The following is a 16,924-nucleotide window of genomic DNA, read 5'->3' on the forward strand; positions in this document are numbered from 1 at the left end:
AGTTGCAAGGTTGCAGGTGTTGAAGTTGGGTTTTTTCAAGTATAGGGAGAGTAAAGATGTGGTACACAAGGCATAGGAAACACCCTTCATCAACTCTTGTTCATAGACCTATTTGTTGAGAGGAAGTGATTGCAAAAGGTCTGACAGTGTATGTGGCAATAATGAGAAAGTATCTCTTTCACTTATGCATCTGAATGTGCTGGAAACCACATTTGTGTTTCTGGGTGCATTATTGTATTGGGGGTGCAACTGGTTATGCACTATAATCTACAGTGCTAAAATCACCAGGTGTCTGTCTACTCCCTGGTGTAAACCTTTGCCTTGGATGCCATTTGCTGGCATTTCCAGTAAGAGTTTATTGTGAAATATTTCATCTGTGTTGCTAATTCTGTATTTGTAACATAGAAAGCACTTGTGAGTAGGAAAGATTAAGAGTCTTTTAGTATTCAATTTTCATTTAATATCACTTTGAGATCAGTCATTTTCACTGTCCCACTCTTTTCCTTCTCTCTGTACAAGGTAGTTTGCTGGTTCCTCCTTTCATCATTTTGTTCTCTCAGATACAAAGAGAAAACTGAAATACGTTGAAAGAAAATGCAAGATACCATTCTAACAAGCACAGAAATTGGCAAGGAGGCTGTGCATTTGGAGGCAGTAGTGTCTGCAATTAATTTGAACTCATTTTACAGTTGACTTGCTTCCAAGCTGATGGTTTTGTCATAATTTCATACAAGCTTCAAACAGAAGCAAGAATTCAGCCAAGCTCTATATAACTGCAGATGTGCTGCCTGCTTTTTGTGCTGTTTTTTGATGTACTGTTACCTTTTTAGTTGTTTGACAGCCACTGCCTTATTGTCCAGTTTCCTGCCCTGTTAGCCTAAATATCGTGTTCGTAAGAGGTGGTACAGTGCGATGGCTGACTCTCACTATTTATACACTGTTGAAAGGCTACAGAGAATTGCTAAAATGCCATGTGCAGCTCTTTCCTCTCTGGAGTCATCCAGTAGTGCCCTCCACAGCCGTTGGATTTAACAAAATTAGTAGAATTGGAGTTTCTTTTGAGCTCTCTGCCACTTACTCGATTTTTGTGGAAATCTGTGAGGGCGGTGAGACATTGGCACAGGTTGCCCAGGGAAGTTGTGGATGCCCCCTTCCTGGAAGTGTTCAAGGCCAGGTTGGATGGGGCTCTGAGCAACCTGGTCTGGTGGGAGGTGTCCCTGCCCATGGCAGGGGGGTTGGACCAGATGATCTTTAAGGTCCCTTCCCACCTAAACCATTCCGTGGTTCTGTGATTCTACAAATCACCAACTGATTAAAAAAAATCATCAGCACGAGATTGGTGGCCAAACGTAGACAGAAAGCATTTTCTGTTAAGCCTGCGTCTTTAGGAGACCAGGCTAGGAAGGATGCTGTTAAAGTCAGAAAGGTTCATAGAAGAGCTACAGGAAGAATTGAAGACCTGGTACTTGTGTCTCACAATGAGTGAGTATTTGATTTATGCAACAAAACCTTTACAGTGATGAAACCGTGGTATGCACGCTACTCGGAGGAGAGTCCTTCAGATTGTGTGGGTATCAAGCAGTAAAACACTTGTTTTTTGAGTCATGGTCATTAATCAGTGAACAGTTTCCTGTGCAACACTGTAAGGATATTTTAATCATTGTGAGACCTTTGAGTTAAGCCTCTTCTTTCCAGAAGGTGCTCTGGAGATGCAGTAGACATTGTGAACTTATTGCACAGCTTGACTAGATGAGAGCTACTGTGTGAGAGCTTTCATCACTGTCTTGAAAGAGGCCAGACTATGTGATCCCAGTGATCCCTTTTGGTCCCAAAATATGAGGAGAAACTTAATGCAAGTATGAACTGTTTGTGAAATAAGTGGAATTATGAAGCTGATGTGGGCTATTAATTACAGCCGGTTAAACCAGAATGCCTACCTGACCGTGCCCTGATTTGCATCTTATTTTTCCCTGAGAAGAGCTAAGGTGACAAGACACTAAAAACTTCTCGAGAGTGTGCTTACTTTGCATTGGTTTTCGTCACCGGGGATCTTAATGCTGTACCAACAACAGTGTAACCACCACTTGGTGAAGCAGAGCCTTCTTTAGATGGGATAACACAGGCTTTAGCTGAACCTAGGGCATGGCTGACCTTGCACACTAGAAAGTAAAACGGGACAGCATGGCAGCGGAAGCTGTTCACAATATGTGCGACATTTTGCTCCTGGTGAGGAACCAGGTTTACCATTCTAATGTGCTCTCATATGCAGGAAATTGCACCTGGTCCTTTATCCTGTCCAACTGGTCAAATTCTTTTGTCTTCCATTAAAAGTCTGTGCCTTCCTGTCCAGACGCCTGCTGGGCATTGCTCTGCGATGACTCAGTAGTAAGTCATCACTCAGAAAAGTCTAAATCATTTAATGGGCTTTTTTTTCTTTCCTTCTTTTTCTGAAACACTACCTATAAGGCAGTATGTCTGTACGTTTTTAGAGGAAAAAGCATCAGTCAGGATCATTCCAGGTGGGTATTTTCTGAACATCTTAAAAATTGTGGAGAGTCTCAGGAGTCCAGTGCTTTACAGTTGAGGTGTTGCAGAGGATGATGCTTTATTAAGAAGGTTTTACTGCTTAATTGAAGGTTTTGTCTGCAGGACCCACTTTCATTGATGTTTCCACTGAATGGCCCCAAAACATCCTTCCTGTAATTTCTGTATTATATTCACAGTGTGATTTTAGCATCATGAAGTGTCACAATGCATTAAGTGGGATCAGAGGAACGATTTGAAGTAGGCAAGTCACCATCCTGTGAGAGCTGTTTTTAAATGAATGGTTTAGGAATCCTATTTGATCTCTCCTCTTGTCAGAGGCATTCAGGAGGGGTTTTCAGTTAATTTAGTGGAAAGGTCTGTTGCAAAATGTAGTTTTTGATGCCTATGATGTTTGTGCTTCTTGGAATGAATAGCTCCACCTGCTCTTAGTGTGAAAAATACAGGTAATTAAAACTGAACAAGCCTGATCTGTGTGTTGCTGTTTGGATAACTAAAGAAGACTCCACAGTTCTTCTTCCTGTCCGGTACAACCAGGGTGTATCTGACTGCTGATTTGGATTGAACATTTCTGTGCTTGCTTTTTTTAATAAAACAGTTTTTGAGGCTCTAATGCATTGATTTTACTGATATATAGTACCTGATACTGTGTGATTTGTTTTGTTGGGTTTTTTTTAACCTTCCATGTTTCGTCCCTGCATTTTATGTAGGAACAATGTGATATGTTAACATCTCTTTAGTGATGTAAATCTAGACAGCATCAAGTTAATAGTATTATTTTTTTAATTCTAGTTGGAGAGCATTTTCATGTTAACTGTGACACAGTTTACATAACCTTAGCCCAGTTCTCTTGCCAAAGTGAATTCCATGCAGCAGCTTTACTTTGCGGCTCAGTTGGCAACTTAACTGCCATCAGGTTTCAGTGGTTGTGATGAATGAGCTTAATTTGAATTCCTTAATTAAAGTATTGCATGTGTAGGAAAGATCACTGCCCTTTAATAATAGCTATTGTTAATCAAGATGCCAGATCATCTGATTATGCACATAAATGTAATCAAAAGTTGTTTTTTAAAACATTAAAAGTGTCACCTACCGCCGGTGTGCCAAGGCACACTCAATACAGAAGGTTGTAGCCTCTGTGTAGTATTTGAAGGCACCTTTGTGTTCTAGGTCCACAGATAATTATTCTGTTTCTTTTTTTAAACTGAGCTTTTTTTAATTTAGAAAGATATATTTGCTACTATAATGTATCTAATTAAATACATGATGTAAGACTATGTGAAAGAGCCTTCAAGGATTTATTTAGTGGAGAAATCATTATACTTGGAGTGGGTAGGGATGAGAAGCTGACTGGGTTTTCATTCTGTTGGTGCCACTGCTTGTGTTAAACCATCTCATTCCCTTGCCTTCCCTTTCTGTGTGCACCCCCTGTCACCCAAAAGCTGAGATTTGATCCAGACTCAGCTGATGCGTTCCCTTGGTCCTGGGTCCTGAGTTCTGGGTTACTGATGCCTGTGGTTCATGTGCATTGTGACCTGAGATTCAGATGCCTTCCTCCAGTCTGCTGTACTTCATGCTCTCCTGGGTGTTACAGATATCTTTCTGTTCAGGTTGCTTACCAGCATGTCTGGACTTTTATTTAAAATATTACTGTTTATGACCAATCTGGGTAGTTATTAAACTTAGCTATACTCAGCACTTTGAAGGAAACCCTTACTCGCCAGTTTGGTAGGAAACCCTTTTGTGTGGCTTTTTTGTTTCTTACAGTTGAATACCCTCACCCCCACTCCCCAGGGTACTTTATTTCCTTCTGTCTGACATAAGTTCTTTAAAGCTTCTGGCTTTAGTCTCTTCATCTCTTATCTTTTTACTTACTTCGTAATTGGATCCCCACCAGAAAGCTCAAAAGATTTTTCTTGGGTAATTTCTCAGTAACTTTTTCCCTGCCAGGTATTGCACTCCATCTTTGGGATGAATTTCAGTCCTCCCCAAACCAGCTTCTTCGTTTTATCTTCTTTCTTGTCATATGGCCAGCAATCCATCTAATAGATGTAGATGCTTGTGGCCCCCACTGCCTGGCAGAGGGGGAAAGTCAGGACATGCTCATGCAGCTTAATTTGTTTCTTATGTGCTCCTGCCTGTGTGCAGTGACAGGCAGGCAGTGCCTGAAAGGGGGGAGTTGTGCTGTGTTCAGCCTGGGAACAGGTTAGAGGTGGGCAGGCCTCAAGTCAGAGATCGTTGCAGTTTACTTTCCATAAACCCTGTATATCCCGTATCACAGAATCATGGAATGTATTGGGTTGGAAGGGAGCTTTGAAGATCATCCAGTCCAACCCCACTGCATTAGATCAGGTTGCTCAGAGCTCCATCAAGCCTGACCTTGAATATTGCCAGGAATGGGGTTTCTACCGCCTCTCTGGGCAACCTGTTCAGTGATCTGCCACCCTCATATTGAAGAACTTTTTCCTAATATGCAGCCTAAATCTACCCTTTTCTAGTTTCAAACCATTACCCCTCGTCCTATCGCTACATGCCCTAGTGAACAGCTCTTCCCCACATTTCTTGTAGACACCTTTCAGGTATTGTAAGGCTGCTATAAGGTCCCCCCGGGAGCCTTCTCTTCTCCAGGCTGAACAACCCCAACTCTCTCAGCCTGTCTTCACAGGAGAGGTGCTCCAGCCCTTTGATCATCTTTGTGATCCTCATGTAGCACACTGTGCACCTTCTTGACACCAACCTACATTTTCAAGCAAAAAAGAACAACATGGGAGATTTTAGCGTCACTGGCTGGGTTCATGATGTAGCCATAACAGCCTTTCTGTGTTTGATGCCCATGCTGCCTTTTGGTCTTTGGTGGTCTTTCTTTCCTTATCTGCCCGTACAGATGCTATCTCGTTGCTTCCATTTAATATTGCCCTAGGCCACGGTCAGATCAGTTAAAGCTGTTATCTGGGCTCTAATTGTTTACTGCACATTGTAATTGTTCTCGTTTTGTGCTTCACTCCTCTTACATTCCCGACCACTTGTTTTAACACAAATGCTTCTGCAACTGCCTCGATACGTTGACCTGCTCCTTGGCTTCCTGCCATACTACATAAAATTCAAATTTCTTCACTTTCTCTGAAAGAACCAATATAATTTTGTCATTAAGCAAATTTGTCCTTTCCTGATTGTACCCTCTTTTTATGTTGCCTATTACCTTATAATTTTTACATACTTCTTGCTTTGCTGCAACTAGTATTTGGCTCTTTTGTCTCCTGAAAACCAACGTGTGCTAGAAATAACTCCTCCTCCCTACTTACCCTTTCTCTTTACTCTCCTGACATTTGGCTGTTGCTCCCTGTTAATAACTGGGGTTATAAGTCCAAGACCAAGGCAGAAGGGAATTATGATGTCAGTGCCAGTAATAGTCACTAAATCAGTGCAGTTCAGAATTTCAGCAAGAGCAAGCTTGTGTCCTTGTTCAAGGCTTCAGGGCACTGTCACAGAAGATAATTTAACCATTTTTTATATTAAGCCAACTGAAAACTGTCCTGAAGTGGCTTTTGGGAATCTTGCAACTCTTCTGTAATTGGGTCGTAAACTGGCTTAGGTGCTAATGGTTTAACTCCCTGTCCTGTGAGAACACCCACTTTTTAGTGTGTTCTCTTTATTTAGTACAGAGTACAGATGGTACTCTGTAAATGTGTAGTTTTAAAAGTCTAGAGCTGATACTGGGAAGCAAATGGGATGTTCTGAACTGTAGCATGGAGGGCAGCTCCCATATTGATAGCAGAAAGAAGTTCATCTGATTTTTAGACTATTAAAAATGTTTTGATGTCTACTGATACAAGAAAATTTGGTGGTGTATTTGAAGTGGTTTGAGATGGTTTTAGGGATGTCTATGTATTGACAGTAATTCTTTCTTACATTTAATGAAGCAGTTTTTGCACTGTCTAAAAAAACCTACTCTTTTTTGCAGTAGTTTTACTGTAATATCTCTAATATTATTTGGTTTAGAATGGGAAGTGGGGTTGTGCTCATTAGCTTTCATGCTTTCATTTGCTTTCTATATATAATTGGTTGGCTTTATATGAATATTTGTTCTTGTTTTGCTATAAAATGTCTTCAGTAAATACCTGGGAAATAAATTGTTGCTCAAACACAAACATCAGCAGCCAATTCCTCTTCCTCTGCTCTGTCTGAAGGAAATCACCATTACCAGCCTTTTATTAACAAGAATTGTATGTGCGTGACAGAAATGTTGCACATACAGAGCTTTCCAGTGAAAACTAAAAGTTAATCTAGATGCTGCATGAGGCTGCAAAAACCATTGCAGGCCGACTCAGGAAGGAACCTGTGTTCAGGATAACACGGGTTTAAGAACATGTTTAAATGTTTTGATGGACAGCAAGCATTCTGCACTCACCTAGGCTTGTGGGAGAAAAGGCAGTGCTTATGTGGGGTTGCAGCTGTAATATCAGAGTTTCAAGGTTTCTGTTGTGCTTTTGATGTGGAGGCTTTGGAGGGTATTTTAAAGAGAAAAATCAAAATAGTTGCCTGCACAGCCTGTTCGTCTGATCTGCATAAAGTCTGTCCAGATTTCAGAAGCTGAAATGGGGGTGGTTGTGACTGTATAATGTACCTTGTATATGAATGTTTCAGAGCCAGTGCATCAAATGCTGTATAGCCTTTATTTTAAGGGCATACACATTTAATGAAATGCTGGTCCCAGGTAAAGTTGAGCCATTTTTTTGAATGGGATAGGATTTTATTTAATGCCATAGATCTTTGTGGCATAGTGAGTTGTCATGTTAAGTGGGGAAAGTAGCTCCAGTGAAGCATTAATCCTCTCAGAGGTTAAGCGGATGGCAGAGGTCTTCTTGTCTGTAAACCAGAACGTGTTTGTTCACCAAAAAAAGCCCAAAACAAAACAAAACCCATAACCAAAAGAAGGAAGGTATCATCCAAAGTGATATGGTACCACTAGAGATTCTGAGGGAGAGAAGTTTTCCTGGAGGAGCAGTAAAAGAGAGGGAAGGACAGACTGGGGAGCAGCAGTGGTTGAGGATTGAATAAAGACGCTGGTTTCATGTTTCCTGAAGAGATGAAAAAATGTAGTAGGGAAATGGCTTGAAAAATCATGATGATAAAGCAAGCATTGATGTATTTTGTTCAGTGTGGCGATATCTATTTGGACATTTTTCCACCCTTTCCTTTCCTCAGTTTATTCTACCGGGAGTGGTCAGTGCTCACCAGACACTACATAGTGGTGTAACATTTTGTGTCTGAGTGGGACATAAGATGAAGATGAACCAGGGCACATCACTGTGGGTAATTCCCAGCATGATAGGACAGCTTTCAGAGGAAATTGGTCTGTTCCCAGTACAAAAAGCATGCAGGTGAGAAGAATAGTAGGAAATTTTGTTTTGGTACAAGTAGATCACTTCCAGAAGTCAAAGAATAGGTACTTTTGAGATCTGCTTTTACTGGAGTTCACTTACTGGGAGTGGGCATGGTCCTTTGGCTTCATATGTTCCTTTAGAGGACAAAGGCTTGACTCAATATGTGGGTGCAGTATTGCTGGCCTCCTTATTCACTGCAGGCAGGTGCAAGGCAGAGTCAGAGTGTGGATTCCTAAAGAAATTTTGAGGAGGTTGGGACATAATTGTCATAGTATTTTTGATGATGGAGGCAGAGTGTAATTTAAAATGAAGAATGAGTAAATTTAGAAGATTTTTTCCTTATTGCAGAAGAAACAGTCCACTCAGTCAGCCTCTTGGCAAAAAAAGGTTGTGTGTTTAAGTCCTGAATGAAGATCTGATAGATCACTTTTTGAAGCGAGGAGGAAGTGGAAGGTTTGTCAGAAGGGGCTCTAACAGCAGTTCAGATGTAACATTTGGTCAGACCAAAACTCACCTATGACTGTGTCCAGTAGGAAATGAAGAATTATGAGAGTAGTCATATGATGATACACTCCCTTGGCCTCCAGCAACTTATGATTCAGGGAATTTCTGAGCTAGACATAGTGCCTTTGTGCTTAGTAGTGGTGGGTGCAGATACATCCAGGCAAAGCCCCTCTAAAACACATGCATGTGGCTGGTTTAGCAAGGTCCTGGTCAGGCACAGATCAAGGGAATAAGAGGGAGGCCTGGGAACGGCTCCTGCTGGCAATGGAAGACAGAAGTCAGGTCACTGGTCTGGGAGCAGCTACCATGTGCCAGCACAGATGTGAGGTTGGCCAAGATACACATGGAAGTTCGTGAGGCAGCATTACCTCAAAGTTTTCTCTTAAACCACAGGGAATGAGTAAAGAGCTTGGGTCGTGATGCAAGGCTGCACTGAAAGAAAAGGGCATTCAAGAATGAGCTGAATGTGGCAGGGAAAGGAGAAGCACTGCTGCTTTACTGTCAGACTAGACAAAAAGACTGGGCTGCTCTATTATGAAGTGAAAGATTGATAGCCTATTTCATATGCCTTGAGAAGCCCACTCACAAAGGGAGACTGTTCAGAGGTGCTCCGCTACTTCTGGAAGACAAGGTACTCAGAATAGTACATAACGTGACAAGATGATCCTGTAGTCAGTAGGGGACTGAATTAAAAAGAAGAGATCCAGAGAAGCTTAAGAAAGTCAGTCATATACCCAGCGCTGGGGAATGCGTCTTACCAAAGAAGTACTTAGCGTAATCCAAAGATGTGTTGTTTTGATGACAGTTCTGACAAATCTGCCACACAGTTTGCTTGTAAGTTGCTACTTCTCTGTTTGGTCAGGCTTACCGCACAAAGTACAGGGTGTCAAAGTAATAATTAGATCACTAGAGCAAGCAGGGAGGAGGAAGTCTCTTGTCTCTGAAATGACACTGAGTATGGCCAGAAAATACTCATATGAGATGGGACAAAGCCTCAAGATCAGGAAACGAAAGGGAAGTGGAACAAGTGGAAGCTTCATAAAATACATCAGTAAATTTGCCAGGCATTAAAATTGATCCCAGAAACCCAGTATGTGTGTGAACACAGTTAAAATACATGGATTATGTACAGTGATAGAAAGCAAGATTGTGTAGAAATGAAGACGTATTTATTTTCTGTTGAGGAATCACCAGAAGAAAACAGTCTGATTTGAGAAAAGAGGATGGGACTGGTGTACTGTTCCCTACCCTAGGCTGAAACAGGAGGAAGAACTGGCCCTGGATAGTGATTGGAAGTGATTTAGTCTGGAAAGAACAATAAATATGGGAACACATTTTAAGAACAGCTATGTCCCTTCTGGTTTCTTTTCTCTGTGTTCATTTTTGCATTGGTTGTCCATTCTGGTGCACAAGGATGCTGATGACACATGTACATCCTGAACTATTCAGAAAGCCTATAATTTTCAACTAACTTCTGCAATTCCAGGGAAGGGGTGTGGAACGCCCACAGGCTTGGATCATCCTGATGTTGCTTGCATGCGAAGCCTAATTTTGAGCATGTAGGGGCTGTCTCAGGGACTGCAGCCTCCAGCTCTTGGTTGGCAGCCCAGAGGCAGAGGGAATGCCCATGCTCTCTGATGTGAGCTGCTTAGTCCTTGCTGAAAAATTCAAAAATGGGTTCTTTTTTCAAAACCTTCTCCCCCTGCCTCCCTCTCAACTTCTGTAATCATGTAATTTAAAGGCAAGAGGGCCTGCTCAAAGTGTGTTTGGGTTTGAGGTTTTCTTCTACCCTCTGGGAATTTTCCATAGCTTATTTACTCTTGTGAAGGTTTTGGTCATGAACCACATTGAAAACTGAAATGTCTTGTTCCTTGAAACCTGTTAATTTTATAAACCACAAGCAAAATATAGTGAAGCAGCTGCTTTGAGAGTTTTCCCATATGACCCAGCACTAACCTTAGCCTAGCCCGGCCTGGCTGACTTGAGACAGCTCATCGTCAGAAACTACCACTTGGGCAGAAAAGGTCCTAGCAGCTGCCAGACGATTTTTCCCTTGGGGCCTGATGAGCTGACTTGTGATTCTTGAATAATCTTGATTGCCTACGCTTTTTTTCCCCCTCATTATCCTAGTACACATATGTTAAATTAATTCTGTAGATGATTAGAGCAAAGGAATTTTGTTTTTACTGGCTCTATTCACTGCTTCTCAGCACGCCCTCCCCCTCCATTATACCTTTATGATACATTTCCTTTCATATGTTTTTTTTCATCTAATTCAGGTATAAACTTCCAGTCTCAGTGATGTGATACTCATGTGGTGGAACTCAGGCTCCGTTTTATCGTGTCTCTGAGTAACTCTCATTTGGTTCTAGCTCTTCTCCTGCTTGCCAATTAAAGCCAGTGTTTTGGTACCAGGCTGGGAGAGGAGAAGTGTTAATTTACCTTGCAGCTTTCTCATCACTGAAGAAGATGGCTGTAATGAAAGCAACTCTAGCAGTACAGTTTCCTGCAACTAATGAGGTTGTACACTAACGTGAGTCAACCAGACCTGTGCCTTGTTGTATTTTATTGTCTCTCCCCACAATGCTTGGTCAGGTACAAGAGCCAGAATGAGCCTCCCTCCAGACATAGCCTTCCTTCCTCAAAATCCTGAGTCTTCAGTCTTTCGCCTGCTTTCTCCAAGATCCTTAAATAATAACCACTTTTAAATTACCTGAAAGGCTTGGGATGCAGTTTATGTCGGCATCTGTTTCCTGTTTTCCCACTTTTTGTTTCTTTCAAGGTTGTTTTTTTGCTTTTCTCATTCCAAACACACACAAAGAACCATCTTAGTCTTAAGTCATTGTGACTGCATGAGAACATCTGTGTGGTTTGGTTTTGTTTTGTTTTTGTTTTCTTTCCACAGAGAACATAAGCTCTACCCTGCTGTGTTAAATGCCCCTCTGGCCTAGCCTAGTACCATTTCTGGTATTTGCTGGTGAGTGATACTTCAAATATGGTATGACTGCTCCAGTGCTACACCCTGCTTGATCCACGATTTGGGCTTTCCTGAGCTGGAGGAGTCTTCTGTGCCCCTCAGTTCAAGAAGGACAGGGAATTGCTTGAAAGAGTCCCAGTGCAGAGCCACAGAGATGATTGAGGGAGTGGAGCATCTCCCTTATGAGGAACGGCTGAGGGAGCTGGGTCTCTTTAGCTTGGAGAAGAGGAGACTGAGGGATGACCTCATTCATGTTTATACATTTGTAAAGGGCAAGTGTCAGGAGGAGGGAGCCAGGCTCTTCTCTCTGATGTCAAATGACAGGACAAGGGGCAGTGGGAGCAAGCTGGAGCATAGGAGGGTCATCTGAACACGAGGAAAAACTTTTTCACTGTGAGGGTGCCAGAGCACTGGACCAGGCTGCCCAGAGAGGTTGTGGAGTCTCCTTCTCTGGAGACATTCAAGACCCCCCTGGACGTGTTCCTGTGTGACCTGGTCTAGGTGATCCTGCTCTGGCAGGGGATTGGACTGGATGATCTTTTGAGGACCCTTCCAACTCCTGAGATTCTGTGGTTCTGGACCATTAAGCTTTAATAGTTGCCTGCAAACTTACACTCCATGAGTTTGTGTAGTCCTGGTTTTCATGTATTCTTTTGGCCTCCACGATATCCCAAAGCAATAAGTTTTGCAGTTTCGTTGTGCATTGTGTGTGGGAAAGTACTTCCTTTTGTTTATTTTAAATCTGCTGTCTGGTGATTTCGTTATGTGCCCCTTAATTCTTATTTTGTGAGGAAAGACAGCTAAATCCCCATATGTTGTGTGTTGCTTGACATTGAGAACTACTGGAGCTTGCACCTTTCATTTCCTGCTGGTGCTGGGATAGAGTCTGTGGCTTGGATTTTGCTCTTTGCGTGATTCGCACTCTGCAATATCAGGTACCTGCTAAACCAGCCATTGAGGAGGCTTCTAAACTCTGTCTGCGTGGAAGGTAAACTTGTAGTGAAATCATACACACACACACAGAATCGCTCGGTTGGAAAAGACCTCTGAGATCATCATGTCCAACCGTTCCTGTCTACCCCCTAAACCATATCCTTAAGTACCTCATCTACCTGCTTTTTAAAACCAGCACAGTGCCTATGCAATCCATCCAACTATTTCATAACTTTTTCAATGGTTTTCATCTATGATTTCAGCTGAGTACCCAGAATACAGAACATAATTCTCTTTTGCACTAGTGTTAGCGAATCAGCAATGAGAAAAGGAGTCATCTGTGTTAATCACTGAATGCTTTCCATGCATGCAGGGGCTATGCAGATGAGAAGCTGATGAGTGAGTGCATCACTGGGGGCTGCCTGTATTAAGCCAATTTCTTCGCCTTTATTCTGTGGGATCATAGGTGTGAGAATCCAGCTGTGAGTGTAACGTATCACTTCAGCTTCTGTGTGTGCCCCCTTAGAGTCCTCTTCAAACTTTGTGTACTTCCTAGGACTGTGTGAACCCATCCAGATTGTACCTCCTCTGGTACAAAAACTATTCCTCTACTGGTGTAGAGTATTAAACTTTTGCCTCCCTTTATGCAGAGTAAGTAATAGGTCTGTAGTTAAACTGTATTTGAAGTCCACATCGTATGTTACCAGATAACTTTGTGGATAAAATTGTGGTGCAAGTCGGTTACTGAATTTTTCAGTTTTGAGTCTTTTGATTTTTTTTTTTTTTGTATCAAAGTTGCTGTCACTGAAAGCAGTAAAATGGATATGACTTTTCTTGCTGATTTCATAGCACCCAGAAGTTTGCAAGATATTTCACACTGCAAGTGTAGTGCTACTCATCTGCCCAAAGAGCTCCAGAGTTTGTCTTCACCCATTTTTTTCAGTTATAGTTGCATAAATACACCACCCAACAGGCTTACCTGGTGGAAACAGAACTTGTTTTCAGGAGGGAGGGTTCTGGCCACTGGCCTGTCTGCCTTTGTTTCCAATTGGTGCTGCGTTCCTCAGTAGGTTTTAACTTGGGAAACATGAAACATTTTTTCACTTTTTTTGGGATTATGTTGAATATTTTTTTTCTTCTCAGAGAAATGTTGAAACGAGAGTGTGAAAGCGCAATTACTTCACCATGGCTTGCAGCAAAACCCAGTTTGTTCTATTTGTCCTCACAGTGTCTCTGACTTCTTCAGTGCAGAGCTGCTGAATGTGTTCCTTCAGTTTTGCTCTTTAAAAGTTTTGTGGAGAAAGATGGCCGTGTCATTCTGTCACCTGGTCTGAAGTTAAATACACCTTTACAAATAAGCCCATGCCAAATTTTGTCAAAAGCACCGAGACCTTCATGAATGTGATTCTGAGAAGTTACTTGACTACGGCTGGCATCTGTCTGTGTGTTTTCTTTAATCTTTTGTTACAGAAGTGAATTCTGGAGTGTTTTTGTGAGTAAGTTGTCACAGAATTTTGAAGCACTGACAGCTCGCATCTTGACAGCAGACTCTTATTTCATGAACCTTAAGTTGTACTTGCATAATAAGAATCTTTCAAGTTAAGGTTTCTCTGTAATTTAACAGTAATTTTGACCCTGTTAAAGTTAGTATTTAAGACCAAAATGTGTTTTCAAGTTTAGGTATAAATTAAAGGCTTGTGCCTTTGTGTAAAGTCTTGTGAAAAGGGAATGGGGTGAAAATGCTTTGCTTTTATTTGTACTCTAGTCTCTTTCTGTGTAATTGATTTGTTCGTCTGCCCTTTCTTCTTTTCTAGAGTTTTAGAGTGCCAAGGGCTGCCCATTGTGAACGGGCAATGCGATCCCTATGCCACCGTCACCTTAGCAGGACCCTCCAGGCAAGTATTGCACGTACAAGAGCTTCCGTTTTAGAAGGATGGCTTCTGTTTCCTTTGTCTATTAGAAATCTGCATTCTCAAATGGACAGATGGGAGTATTTAGACACCCCTAGAATATGTTAAGTGTTGGTGTGTGCATGTATGAACTACTGAATTACAGTAGAGTAAGTCATTTGAGACTTGTTTCAGTTTTGATTTATGTAAAAAGGTCTGAATAATCCCTGAAAAATTTGAATATCCTGGAGTATGTAATTTGTAGTTAGGCTTAATTTGTGCATCTTCACACCTCACAGTTGGAGGCGAGTTTTTGAGCAAATTTATTGCCTAATTTTGGGCAGGGACAGAAGAGAAGCTGAATACATCAACGTCTTGCAGAGTATGCATGTTTGTCTATGAATATTTAGAGTCTTTTCACTTTCAAGGTGTGACAAATTAATGTGTATGTCAAAAGCCCTAAGTGGCTCAGTCCTTTAATTTGATATATGTGGACATAATAGCATGGATAAAATTTGAAATGAGGTTTTAGTAAGGAGATTTTGCCATTTAAATTTGGGATTAAATTTTCCTGTTCCCTTATAAAAATTTCCCATGCTGTTGGATGTCACTGTTTTGTGTCTGCTTATCTAAAGTCATCTTTTATGTCTGTGCCGTATTAGAAACAAAAGAGCCCTGCTGTGACCTCAAAGAATTAGATCTGGTAGCATAGGTTATTCATAATGTTTTACAACAATTTACTGAAAATAGTATAAATAAGATGAATTCTCGACAAATATTTACCTTGCATGCCGAGGAGTCTTTGAGACTGTTCTGTACTCTTCAGCTTTGTCTCAGTACATTATGCCTTATCTCCATTAAAGAGCTCTGCATTTGAGTTGTGTGCTTTGATGTTTTCAGCCTGTAACTTGTTTCAGATGGTACTGAGTGGCTGTTATTGAAACTGTAAGGTTTTTTTGACTAACCCTTGTATCCTCGAATATCTAAACTTACCTTTCTTTGTCTGCTTCCCTCCTCCCCTCAGTCCAGATAATATATGACAACTGACAATGTATTTCCCTTCAGGATAAGGAGCATAGCCTCAGCCTATTCCTATCTGGTTTTCGGTGGGGGTAGAAGGTTTACCTCCTATCTCCAGCAAACAGCACACAGCTTATTCCCATCCACTGCTTTGTAGTTGTCCAATAATTGTGCTTGCCTTAATCGCCTCCCGTCTACATCCTGCTTCCCAGTCCCCTCCCAGATGGGCTTATCGGTAAAGAGGTTGATTGGCAAGTGTGACTGATGAGATGGGATAGGCAAGCCGCCCTGCATCCTGGAGGCGATTACTCTCTCTTATCTCTCAGCTCCTCCTAGGAATTGTGGGATATTCTTAAACTGTGTATCATTCTCCTCTGTGGATTTTTCAATGCCTTAGAGTAGGAAAGCTGTTTTATTCTGCTGCATTTATGCAGTGCCAGGCATAAAAATTTCAACAAATGTGCAGCTTCTTATTGTGTGATTTGTACTTACGGAGCCATCAGACTCCCTGAGCAAAACTGTTGCTGTGACTGTTACTTATGGGAAAACATTGTGTACTGGTGGACTGGCCCATCCAAGTCACAAAGAAAGCCTGCAGCAGCACTGGGAATTAGACCTAGCTTTACTTAACCTCTGTAAAAGAATACATAGAGTTGTCTCATTAATATAAGCAGTTACAAGCTATATAAGCAGCTTTACTGCATGAGAAATGAGGGATAGATTCTAGGATGAAATGATTAGTAGGTCAGTTTTCTACATGGCTGATGTGCCTCTCCCTCTGTGTCTGTTTTATCTATGCTGCCTTATTACAGCAATGCTGTAGGGGAAGATTGGTGAAAAGAGAGGATGCAGAGCTTTTCACTTGTAGGTAATGAGAACAAATGAAGCATCGGTTCATAACATTTGGAAATCATCAGAGAGCTGCTGGCTGGCCTGTGTGAAATGTGTGAGCTGGCTTTAGCCCAAAGCCAAGCAGTTGAGAGCTGTATTCTAAAATGCAGGTGCAGGTGGGTGGCTCTGCCCATCGAGGATGAATGGGCAGTGCTGAACTTTCTCAGGCCTGAGCCCAGTGAGTGGTTTGAGGGAAATCTGACACGTCTTGTTCCTACAGAGCTGTAGAAATTAAGAGACCTCTGCTCAGAACTGGTCCTAATAATTCAGCAATGTAACATTTGATTGGGTGCTGTTGGGCCTTCATGGAAAAGGGTGCTAATATAGCACTAGAAATATTCTTACTGAGGAAATAATTCTGAGGGGTTTTTTTAATTATTTAACACCACTGAAAAGCATTCACTGATTTCTCAGGCCAGGATTCTAAAGTACAAAACACCGAAATAGCTATGTCAGTCTTCCTGCCTCTTGTGCTTTTAGAGTATGAGGAATCTTTGAGTCACATCAAGACTGAGACCATCCCCCAAATGCTGCAGCTCAGACTCCTGTTCTTGCCAGTTGCTTTGTACAGATACAAGGTTCTGCTGGATCAAGCGAGTGACAGGATCAGGGTTTTAAGGACTTGGGTTTTAATGACTTGTGTTTAAGGGAGGGTAATGAACTGTGATTATCATTTTAGAGCAATAGGCATGCAGTGAATCCCTCTCTTAAATATGCATGAATGTGTATGCCTTGCTGTGCTTAGAGCCACATGGCAATCCAGTTTTAGCAGATAATTCAAG

At 41.7% G+C, this 16,924-nt stretch overlaps 1 protein-coding gene across 1 annotated transcript in view; it reads left to right on the forward strand.

The window, feature by feature from the left end:
- The window catches only part of RASA3 (RAS p21 protein activator 3), a gene marked incomplete at its 5' end in the record, with an annotated part of 84,172 nt that overhangs the window by 34,913 nt on the left and 32,335 nt on the right, over nucleotides 1-16,924 (forward strand). Inside the window, one exon of the mRNA XM_010180892.1 lies at nucleotides 14,157-14,237. Within this exon, the coding sequence (XP_010179194.1) occupies nucleotides 14,157-14,237 (81 nt within the window). The remainder of the gene's footprint in view (nucleotides 1-14,156; nucleotides 14,238-16,924) is intronic.

The sequence above is a fragment of the Mesitornis unicolor genome, unplaced genomic scaffold, assembly GCF_000695765.1.
Source record: "Mesitornis unicolor isolate BGI_N332 unplaced genomic scaffold, ASM69576v1 scaffold9793, whole genome shotgun sequence".
Lineage (NCBI taxonomy): Eukaryota > Metazoa > Chordata > Aves > Mesitornithiformes > Mesitornithidae > Mesitornis > Mesitornis unicolor.